Source organism: Daphnia magna, linkage group LG1 (genome assembly GCF_020631705.1).
Source record: "Daphnia magna isolate NIES linkage group LG1, ASM2063170v1.1, whole genome shotgun sequence".
NCBI classification, from domain to species: domain Eukaryota; kingdom Metazoa; phylum Arthropoda; class Branchiopoda; order Diplostraca; family Daphniidae; genus Daphnia; species Daphnia magna.
Window position 1 is genome coordinate 2,759,604 of NC_059182.1, and position 10,325 is coordinate 2,769,928.

Below are 10,325 nucleotides of genomic sequence, written 5' to 3' on the forward strand. Positions count from 1 at the left end.
CAAACAGCGGGTTACTTTACAAAGGCCTCGTCGGGCAACAGATTGAAGCAAATTTGAGCTCTACTCCGGAGGTAAGAAAGTGTCATTTGCAAACATTTCATGCAATAGTTCGATCACCCTTGGTGATCCCACATCCTGGATGGAAGAGGCCAGACATTAACCTTAGCTCGAAGAAACTCTTTGTTCTAAGCTCGGGCAGAGTCATAAATAGAATGTGTTTATTAGACTACTCTGGCTCGATTGACGAAATACGACTTGATGTCGTAAGAAGTTCAGGTTATTTTTAAGAACAATGTAGCCGCCAGTTAATTTTAGGCGGTAATTTTGTTCCTGTAAGACAATTTGAAGTACAGCAAATAAACAGGTTTGTAGGAGTGTGCGCACCACCCCAAACAAAACAAAAGTAACGAGCTATATCATTGATAAATTCTTCGTTTGGTACCCTAGCCACGTCGGCTGGACGAATAATTAAGCTACTGTTAAAAAACGCTATATACACTCCGAAAACAGATCGTAATATATAAAGAGATCCTTCGACACATAACCATCAGTAGCACGCCAGTCTCGAAGCAGTAGATGAAGGATATAATGTTGCTTTATTCCTCTTTAGTTTTCTATTGCTACGTCAACTCCGTGACAGTTAGAGGCAGCAGAATTTTTCGGACATCAGTTGTTAGGCCTTTTCAAATAGAAACATCCTCATATTGGCATTCTTTGTTGCGCTATTTTGCCGCAAACGATGTCTACTTCGGTCGCCCTCCGAAAAGAAAACACCTGCAAAGTATGTATTATAGCCAATCAAGAGTTTTCTTTGGGTGAAAACAAAAAATACTCCAGAATAAGCAAGAATAATGCTTTAACTAATTATTAAATTCTGTTAAGTTCCATTTGACATCTTAGAAGAACCTGATTACGCTTTTAATCCCAATGACGGCTATTTAGCGCGTTATGGTAGCTGGCGAGCAAAGTACGCCCAACCATTTGACCAGCAATTTCAACAAGAACAAACCAGGTGTGCAGCCGTCGAAACATTTGACGACGATGAAGAGCACCTGATCCCAAACGTACCCATTGGTAATGAACTTCTGTCCCTCTTTCAGTTTATAGAGTTGAAAATATAGAATTAGGCTATACTTGTCGGCAAGATAAGATTAGTTGATGCTTACATTTTAAATATCATCGATAGAGGGGCCTATTGGACCTTATTCGTCGCCTCCTTTGGAAGACCATCGGGGTCACCCATTATTCTTAAACTTACTTGCCCAAGCGCATGAAGAAAATCCTTATCCAGAAGACGAATCCTTAGAGGGACCTTATCCAGGGCTGATTTTTGGAAAGCAAATGAGACGTCGAAGACCAGGAAGACCAAAAGGTAAAACAATTTGACGTGCAAAATAGAAGACCGATGTTTGTTACTGTTCAAATCGTCAATCAAAAATTAGAAGACGACATTGATGTAAGGGAAATGAGCATTAGACTTAAAGTTACTTAAAGCTATTTGTTTATTTGGTATGATGTAAATAGGTCCCCCTGGTCTACCTGGCCCGTCAGGTCCAATCGGACCAATGGGTCCAGCTGGTTCTAAAGGAGACGTGGGAGCCCCTGGCCTAACTGGCCCATCAGCTTGCGCCAAAGGAGATCCAGGGAAAAGACGGAATTGACGGAGTGGACGGTGCTGACGGTGCCAAAGGTGCTGATGGAGCTATTGGTCCAACTGGACCTGCAGGTATTAAGGGTGCAGCGGGGAGCATTGGACCCGCAGGTCCACAAGGATCAATTGGTGAACCCGGGCCTATTGGTCTATCTGGACCAAAAGGAAATGACGGCCTTAATGGAAGACCTGGTCTACCTGGCCCGTCAGGTACAATCGGAGCAACGGGTTCAGCTGGTCCTAAAGGAGACGTGGGAGCACCTGGCCTAACTGGCCCAGCTGGCGCCAAAGGAGATCCTGGAAAAGACGGAATTGACGGTGCTGACGGTGCTGATGGAGCTATTGGTCCAGCTGGACCTTCAGGTGCCAAGGGTGAAGCGGGGATCATCGGACCCGCAGGTCCATCAGGATCAACTGGTGGGCCCGGGCCTATTGGTCTATCTGGACCAAAAGGAAATGACGGCCTTAATGGTGTTGATGGTGTTGATGGTGTTGATGGTCCTCGTGGTCCTCCTGGCCCTCCTGGTCCTCCTGGTCCTCCTGGCCCTCCTGGCCGTCCTGGTAATTCTCCGGGATAGCCGTTTAATCTTGGAACGCCAGATTTGGGTCCTTGAAGTGTTTCCGGCAAAAAGTGTAATGAAATTGACTAACAAAAAAAGATGACGATAAGCTTTCAAGCCATCTTCGTTTAACAGCCCAAAAAGTGGACAAATTCATCTAACTTAATCTGAACAATTCATCAATATTTAATATGAACCAGCATTATATCTGTTCATGTTTCCCTATACGATTGCATCCAAAACTCTTCACTCGTTAACCTAAATCGAATTTGATACTCGTGATATACTTGTGAAACGGAATGTAATTTTTATATAGCTTTATGTTAAGCTGAAATTTCATCGATACATCTTACACGTTTTACTTGTATGAAATGTAGTTTTCTTTCCAACACTTTGACTTCATTGTCTCAGACTCTGAGAGGTATTTTTTTGCAGTTTTAAATTCTATTCCACTGCAGCTAGAATTTCAATCGAGTGGGGATCGCTGGAGGTAAATGCTCTCCGTCATTCATTCAAGTGTGGTGCGAATAAACCAAACCATGACAAAACCCAAAAACCTTCCCAGACTTTTGCCATAACCCAAGAACAACTAGACAAGAAGTAATTTGTTTTCTCATCAAATCAGCTATTTGTGAAACATATGGAGTAGCTGTACTGTATCACGCTAGCGCTGTAACGCGTTAACTACATAAACGTGTTTTTAAATTTTATTACAAAACATCATGTTCCACGAAAAGATGTAGTCTATATTCTTGATCCTCGTCAAAATCTGAATGTAATCCATGTATAATTTGTTCATTATTTCGAGTTTTCAGGGAAAAACAACAAAAAAGTTGAAAAAAAACGAAGGGAATTCCCCGCGGGACTCCCCTAATTTTTGCCTCAAAATCTGCAAAAAATTACACCTTTTTTTTATTGATTGAAAATCACACAATATACCCCAAATTTAACGCTGATTCCGAGAAAATGATTCGTTTGCTCATCAAAATAGCCGTTCTTTAAATATACCGAATAATTGTGCTGCATCAAGCTAGCGCTGTAGCGTGCTGGCGCGCTACTTTATTAAACTGTTTTTTAGGTTTATTTAAAAATACATAAGTTCCCACGTCAGAACTAAGACAATTTTCAGGATCACCAATCGATAGCTAGTCTAAATCTGGTAATTTTTATTACATTTAGATTTTTGCAAAAAATGAAAAAGTGGGAAGGCTATACCCTTCTCATTTTTCTCAAAATCGGCAAATAATGACATCGCTTGGATTTGATTAAAAATCACATATTGTACTATAAATTGAATGCCGATTTCGACGAAGTGATTTTTTTCAAATCAAATCAGCTATTTTCGAAATATATGGAGTAACTGTGCTGTGTCACGCTAGCGCTGTTACGTGTTAACTACATAAACATGTTTTTTACTGTAATTACAAAAAATCACGTCCCACGAAAAGATGTAGTCTACATTCGTGATCCTTGTCAAGACCTGAATGTAGACCATGCATAATTTGTTCATTATTTCGAGTTTTAAGGGAAAAACATAAAAAAAGTTGAAAAAAAGCGAAGGGTATAACACAGCCGTATATCGGGGAAGTGTATGTCACAGATATAGAAATGATAGGTCTACATGCAGCCTTTTTCAATGAGAAATGTAGTCTTAACAAGCGCCAGTAGGGTTTTCATCTATTTTTTATAGCATACTGTTGCCGAAGGTAGCGTATCTTCACCGTTGCTTTTATCCAACAGCAAAAATATAGTGGCACTATAAACAAGAGGGGAAGACCCAAGGTCGCTATAATTGCGAAGCAAGATTCTATAGAAGGTTTCGGAGGAAATGAACGCAATTATTCACACTTCTTCTTGGAAGTGAAATAGTTCATTGTCTTTCTTGGAAAAAACAAAAAAAAACTCGTTTTGAAAGCTGATTTATGCGAATGGGGGATGCACTATCGCTGATTGATTATCACCTTAAGGCTCAAAGATATTTTGCATAATCTGTCTGAATGACCGTCCTGCATTACGCTTCAGCCAATAGTCTTTCGACCTGATCTTTTGGCTAATTTATTGCAGGGCAGAAAAAGAAGCAAATTAACATTTAATAATACGGAAGCAGTTAGACCACCAATATAGCCTCTCCAATAGGGACGCGCAGAACTCTAAATAACATAAAAAACGATGGTACCCTTTACCCGAAAACAATGTATCAACCCACTCTGTTGATTACACGTTATAGTGATGCCTCTGCGTTTATTTATAAGGGATGGGCGAAATTGGAGTCAGCGATGGGGTTAAAAAACGAGACTCACTATTTCGGACATTTCTGGTTTCGTGTGGCAAGGTCAGCAAAATAGGCTACTCATAAAGCTATTGCATGAATATAGCACCCCCAGCAGAAATGGGTATAGCGATGCTATATAAACAGAAGATTTTTTAGCCAAGGTGGATATAGTCATTCGAGAAGATGCATCACTCGTATCGTTTCTTAATTTTCTTTTGCTCTATCAGCTTCTTGGTTGTCGACAGCGATAGAAATTTTCAGAATCAATTTCCATCTTACACGCCATCTTTCCAACCGGAAACCCCTTATTCCTGTTTGTACACCCTGTTACGTTATTTTTTCCCAGATGACGGGAAATTCGACCAAAACAATAACCAATCAGCATCAACATATTCTCAACAAGGTAAGGGTTGACTTGTTTCTCCTATTTGATTGCATTGTTCCTATGTTTTTATTGACATTTCCACGTCTTCCCTTAGTTTTTAGCAATCAATGCGATTAAACTATATATTCTGCCTTATGCTACTTAACTATTAGTCTATATTTGCATGGGTTGCTTTCGGTATATCGCAGAAAAGCCTCCGGAAATTTTGGAGCTTGATGTCATCGATTCGGGCACAGGACAAATTTTGTTGCAATCTACAGGTGAAGAAAACAAAGTTTCAAAACAGTAGAAAGATGAAGGACATCTAGTTTTGATGGAACCACCGAGTAATTGATTTCTTCAAATGCTGATTCATATTGGATTTCCGTCAATTCAGGGCTTGATTTATTGATCACAAATTTTAATGAAGCTCCTGTTGATTTCCAGGTAGTCCTTTTCTTCCTGAAACATCCTCTTCCGCTTACCTGACAAATGAAACATGGAGCGATATAGCAGGACGTCGCAACATTCCAACACTCATCACTCTGCTGGCGCCAGCACAGTCACAGACAAAGAGATTTATAGCGCATGGAGGAAGTTCATTGTCGAGTGGAGTGGGCATTTCATTGCCAAGTGTATTATTGGGACATTTGTTAGGCAATCGAGTCATTCATTTAAAAGGTAAGACTATCTGCTGTGGAAAGATGACATTCTCAACGTCACCTGGTTTTGTAAACTTGTTATTTACAGATACTGTCGGATCTCGTGGCGAACCTGGTCATCCCGGTCCCCCTAGTCCTTCTGGCCCCCCTGGTTCTCCGGGTACTTGTAATTGTGCACCAGGTGGGACAGGAGCTCCTGGCCCCACAGGTGCCGTCGGACCGACTGGAGCACCCGGCGTTGCTGGACCTACAGGTGCTTCTGGACCTACGGGTGCTTCTGGACCTACAGGCGCTCCTGGACCTACAGGCGATCCCGGACCTACTGGCGCTCCCGGATCTACTGGCGCTCCCGGATCTACTGGCGCTCCCGGTTCTACTGGCGCTCCCGGGTCTACTGGTGCTCCCGGACCAACAGGTGCCATCGGACCTACTGGGGCTCCTGGACCTACAGGTGGTCCTGGAGTTACAGGCGCTCCTGGAGTTACAGGCGCTCCTGGAGTTACAGGCGCTCCTGGAGTTACAGGTGCTCCTGGAGTTACAGGCGCTCCTGGACCTACAGGCGCTTCTGGACCTACAGGCGCTCCCGGACCTACAGGTGCCCCCGGTCCCACAGGCGATCCGGGTCCCCGAGGTCCCCCTGGACTTCCAGGCAATCCCGGCAATCCCGGCAATCCCGGCAATCCCGGCAATCCCGGCAATCCCAGCAATCCCGGCAATTCCGGCATTCCCGGCAGTCCCGGCAATCCCGGCGCTCCTGGCGCTCCCGGCCTTGGCCGTCGTGTCAACCGTGGATGGCATTGAGATGCGTGCGAGTATCGTACACTGACATGACGGTTATGCAGCATTAAAAAGAGGGAAAAACACCTGATGTCGTTCTCATTTCGAAGAACAAATCTAGAAGGTCGAGGGAAACTTAACGCAATTATTCACACGTGCGTTATTCTTGGCGGTTAAATGGTTCATTGCCTTTTCTTTGGAAAAACAAAACAATCATCTGGAAACTGGCTCATGCGAATGAAGGATGGATTATTGCTGATTGATTGTTATACCTCCTGGTTCAAAGAAATTGCATACACAATCTGTTCGCACCGTCTGAACTCCCTCTGCATCAGCCAATAGTCTTTCGACCTGAGGTTTGGTTAATTTATTGAAGAACAGAACAAGGAGTAAATTATCATTTAATGATATAGAAGGAGTTCTCAATATAGCCTCTCTGGTAGACGCGTAGAACTCTTAATGACTTAAAAAACGATGGTAGGCTACTCGTTGCCCTCAGCAGTGTATCAACCGACTGGGTTGATTATATACACGTTATATAGTGAAGCCCCACCTCTTTTTAAAGGACGGGCAAAATTTGAGTCAAGTTTGCAATAATTTGTAAGTAATCAAACAAGTCTGATGTTTGGCCTTCAGAAGTCAATACCCTTGAATAGGAATAGCTGAATGGAGCGTGTGGAAGCCGATATCCACTATTTCGAGTTACGTCTGGTTTTGTGTTGAACGTCAGCGAAATACGCACGAAGCATTTGCATAATTAATACCCCCCAGAAATGGGTAGCGATGTTATATATAGACAGGAGCTTAAACCAAAGTGGATAGTCATTCAAGAAGATGCTGTATACTCTGAACGTTTCTTAAATTTTCTATATAGCTCCTTCAGTTTCTTGGTTGTCGGCAGTAATAGAACTTTACAGAAAGAATTTACAGTTTACCAGCCCTTCCAACCGGAAACACCTTATTTCTGTACGCCCTGTTACGTTATTTTTTCCCAGATGACGAGAAATTCGACCAAAACAATAACCAATCAGCATCAACATATTCTCAACAAGGTATAAGGATTGAAATGCTGATTGCTCTCTTTCCTATATTTGATCAAACAGCATCTTTCTTTCTAATTACAATGTAACTAAAGTTTATTCTGCCTAATTTACCACGAGAATTTCAAGCATTGCTTTTGCTATCATAGAAAAGCCTCCTGAAATCTTGGAGCTTGATGTCGTCGATTCGGGCACGGGACAAGTTTTATTGCAATCAACTTTACGGACGAACGACTGGTCAACAACTTGCACATCAAGAAAACAAATTTACAAAATTGAAGAAAGATGATGCACATCCTGTTTTGATGGGACCATCTGGTAGTCTAGCCTATAATTGGTTTCTTGTATACATATGCTGATTTTATCCGTCATTTGATTTTTCATTTCAATCAATGTGCTGATTTATTGCGACACATAATTAAATGAATCTGATTTTCCTGAATTGATTTTCAGGTAGTCCTTCGCGTGCCTCAGACATCCTCTTCGATTTACCTGACAAATGAAACACTGTCTGATGTAGTGACGCGTCAGAACCGTCCAATACTCAATCTGCTGGCACAAGCGCAATCACAAGGCGCTCCGGGTCCCCCAGGTCCCCCTGGACTTCCAGGCAATCCCGGTGCTCCTGGACTTACAATCGCTCCCGGTCTTGGCCCTGGAATAGGAAAAACACTTTCGAATATGATATTGTTATGTCTTAAAGTGTTTGAAATTAAGTAAGTAGTGTCTAATTTGGCTGCTCGTTAAATTTCTTCACTGCCGATTTTCAAAACGTCCAAGACATCTTTTATTTTGTTTATTTCAAAACCCAACGCTTGTTTGTAATTGTCGTTACATTCACCTTATCAATTTGAAATAGAAAACTTGCATTTTTGTAATGAAATCCACCTCTCACGCGTGCTAAAACCATTTGATCCTGTTTGATGAGGTAGTGTATATAGCTCCATCAAAGCCAACGTTCTATCGCAATCACTCGTCGTAATCGATGTAATCGTACCGCAAATCACTTCAGAGCAATAAGAGGGAGGGAACAAAAATTCAAATTAAAAGTTATACGACATCGAGGAATTTTGAAACTCACTCGAGGAAGTCCTTGATGAAGACAACATCTCTTGCGTAAGGGGTGGCGATTCTCCCAAAATTGACGTAGCCTTGCTCTTTCATGTAATCAACGATGGCGTAATAACCTTCTTCTACATGCTCCCATTCAACGGCCACCACCTGTCAGGTGATATCAAATGCATTCACACGGTATTCTTTGAAAGGAATGTGTCAGTTTCTTTATACGGTTATGTTGACTTTATGCCAGGGAATGGTCTTGAGGACTTGAAGTTCATGTCCTTCGACATCGAGGCTGAAGAAATCCACCCAGGTCTGGCCGTGGGCCAGTAAAATGGAATACAGTGGCAAACACTGGACGTTGGCCAATTTGCCTGCAGACAATTCAGACTGCGAAACTTTGTTGCCAATAATTTTGCCTGTAATTTCAGTTTTCTCAAAGGAGACCTAATGACAAATAAGAAAATGTTTAAAGAATAATTGTATACCAACATTTTCATACTTCGGTTGGGTATTTTTCTAAACTGAGGCAATTCTGTAGTGTCCACGATTTGCGATTGCGTTTGGCCAGGTCGCCATAAGATTTCGGTTCAGGCTCGATCAACAGTCCAGTCCAGTTCATGTCTCGTTCCAGGAAAAGTGAATTGGAAAACGATTCACCATCAGCTGCTCCGCTCTCGATAAAAAAGCCTTTCGTCTATTTAAAAAAATACGATTTTCTAAAATGATACGAGATGATAATGATGATGTAGGATGATTCAATGATTATACTAGATTCCTCAGTAAACGTAGAACGGCCGTCACTTGACCAGCGGACTGATCTTTGATGTTCGGGTAGTCCAGGTAGAGTGGCACGTCAGCAGGTGATGGTTTGTTGAGATACTGACGCCGAATAATATCCAACAGACACGGATGATCTTGCTGCAATTTGTGTTCATTTGCATACTCTTTATGCAATCAGAAATTGAATGAGCTTTATAGTTTAAATCGCAAACGTTATCAAACTTACCGATTGTACAGTCTTTGACGTGTTTGGACATGTTTGGCGTTTCTTCCATCAAATTGTAAAGGCCCTTTTTCTTCGTCGTTTTGTGATGAGGCTCGTTATCCATCATGAACCGTTTAATCAGAAACAACCCAATGATGGCGGCTAAACACATTAGAAGCATACGACGCCGGATCATTAATATTCTAATGCTCCTAAAAAAAAGATGAAGTTCTACCTTAGCAATAACACTTTACATGTAAAAATCAAATGTATAATAGTCTATACATACCGCAAGGTCACCATGTTTTTGCCAATGGGGTCGTTAAAAAAAGGATGTCGGTATCAAGAATGTCACACATCCGTATCTCGTTCAGCTACCGATACCTTTCACTTGCGCTTTTCAAGTGAAGCCGGAATTTCACCGACATCAGTCCATTCGTTTTCACCCTTCGATATAAAGAAAACGCCTTTGGTTCTCCAATGATTAAACCGAACCGCTGGAAGCAAATTTATATACGTTTCCCTATTCAATTTGAATAACGTTTCATTTTGACTGGGGGTCTATAAGAAGTACTGGAGCTGTCTGACCTTCACGTTGTTCCTTTCGGTTGCATTTGGCCGAAAGGAAGGGGGGAATTCTTGAAGTTATTTGTCGGAGGTATCGATAATTATTATCCCATCTTTCATCCGTCACGTGACCCTATACTTCTTCCAATCGTCTAGACCGTCAAGGATTCCCGCAGGGTTCAGAGAGCACCGACGACCGACATGATCGCAATTTTTCTGAATTCTGAATTGTGAGTTCTATTACACTGAGCTATTCAAACATACTGAAATTGAATCAAAACAAGCGCCAAAGATTTAGTCTTTTCACGCAAATGATCGTTACCGTTTGCGTGCGGGATGCAAAACTTCGGGTAGATACAACGGCATTTCCTTATATACAGCCGCA

General features: G+C 41.9%; 4 protein-coding genes across 4 annotated transcripts; 3 read left to right on the plus strand and 1 right to left on the minus strand.

Annotated features, from left to right (window-relative positions):
* Positions 1–1,611: 1,611 nt before the first annotated feature.
* LOC116915435 (collagen alpha-1(I) chain) lies at positions 1,612–2,578 on the plus strand (the record flags this gene model as incomplete). The annotated part of the gene is made up of 1 exon (XM_032920577.2): positions 1,612–2,578. A coding segment is annotated over one exon (618 nt), but the record flags the coding sequence as incomplete, so codon positions are not given.
* A 2,088-nt stretch (positions 2,579–4,666) lies between these two features.
* LOC116915417 (collagen alpha-2(VIII) chain) lies at positions 4,667–6,617 on the plus strand. Its single transcript, XM_032920564.2, has 4 exons — positions 4,667–4,886; positions 5,057–5,128; positions 5,295–5,528; positions 5,598–6,617. Exons 1-4 carry the CDS (start codon positions 4,667–4,669, stop codon positions 6,308–6,310), a joined length of 1,239 nt encoding a protein of 412 aa, XP_032776455.2. The 3' UTR covers positions 6,311–6,617.
* Positions 6,618–6,773: 156 nt separating this feature from the next.
* LOC123470998 lies at positions 6,774–8,204 on the plus strand. Its single transcript, XM_045171779.1, has 3 exons — positions 6,774–7,338; positions 7,476–7,644; positions 7,780–8,204. The coding sequence occupies exons 1-3, from the start codon at positions 7,060–7,062 to the stop codon at positions 7,827–7,829; spliced, it is 498 nt and encodes a 165-aa protein (XP_045027714.1). The 5' UTR covers positions 6,774–7,059; the 3' UTR covers positions 7,830–8,204.
* LOC116915442 (protein Star) lies at positions 8,108–9,796 on the minus strand. Its single transcript, XM_032920590.2, has 7 exons — positions 9,663–9,796; positions 9,395–9,585; positions 9,157–9,332; positions 8,888–9,082; positions 8,614–8,832; positions 8,408–8,547; positions 8,108–8,332 (listed from the first exon to the last, which is right to left on the minus strand). Exons 1-7 carry the CDS (start codon positions 9,674–9,676, stop codon positions 8,296–8,298), a joined length of 972 nt encoding a protein of 323 aa, XP_032776481.2. The 5' UTR covers positions 9,677–9,796; the 3' UTR covers positions 8,108–8,295.
* Positions 9,797–10,325: the final 529 nt, after the last annotated feature.

Coding starts and splice junctions, on each gene's coding strand:
- LOC116915442 (XM_032920590.2), bottom strand. Junction 9,083..9,156: donor TACGTTTACTGAGGAATCTA/GTATAATCATTG, acceptor TTTTTTAAATAG/ACGAAAGGCTTTTTTATCGA. Junction 8,833..8,887: donor TAGAAAAATACCCAACCGAA/GTATGAAAATGT, acceptor ATTTGTCATTAG/GTCTCCTTTGAGAAAACTGA.
- LOC123470998 (XM_045171779.1), top strand. CDS start 7,060: ATGGGTAGCGATGTTATATATAGACAGGAGCTTAAACCAAAGTGGATA. Junction 7,339..7,475: donor ATCAACATATTCTCAACAAG/GTATAAGGATTG, acceptor TTGCTATCATAG/AAAAGCCTCCTGAAATCTTG. Junction 7,645..7,779: donor TGTTTTGATGGGACCATCTG/GTAGTCTAGCCT, acceptor ATTGATTTTCAG/GTAGTCCTTCGCGTGCCTCA.
- LOC116915417 (XM_032920564.2), top strand. CDS start 4,667: ATGCATCACTCGTATCGTTTCTTAATTTTCTTTTGCTCTATCAGCTTC. Junction 5,129..5,294: donor AATTTTGTTGCAATCTACAG/GTGAAGAAAACA, acceptor GTTGATTTCCAG/GTAGTCCTTTTCTTCCTGAA. Junction 5,529..5,597: donor TCGAGTCATTCATTTAAAAG/GTAAGACTATCT, acceptor TGTTATTTACAG/ATACTGTCGGATCTCGTGGC.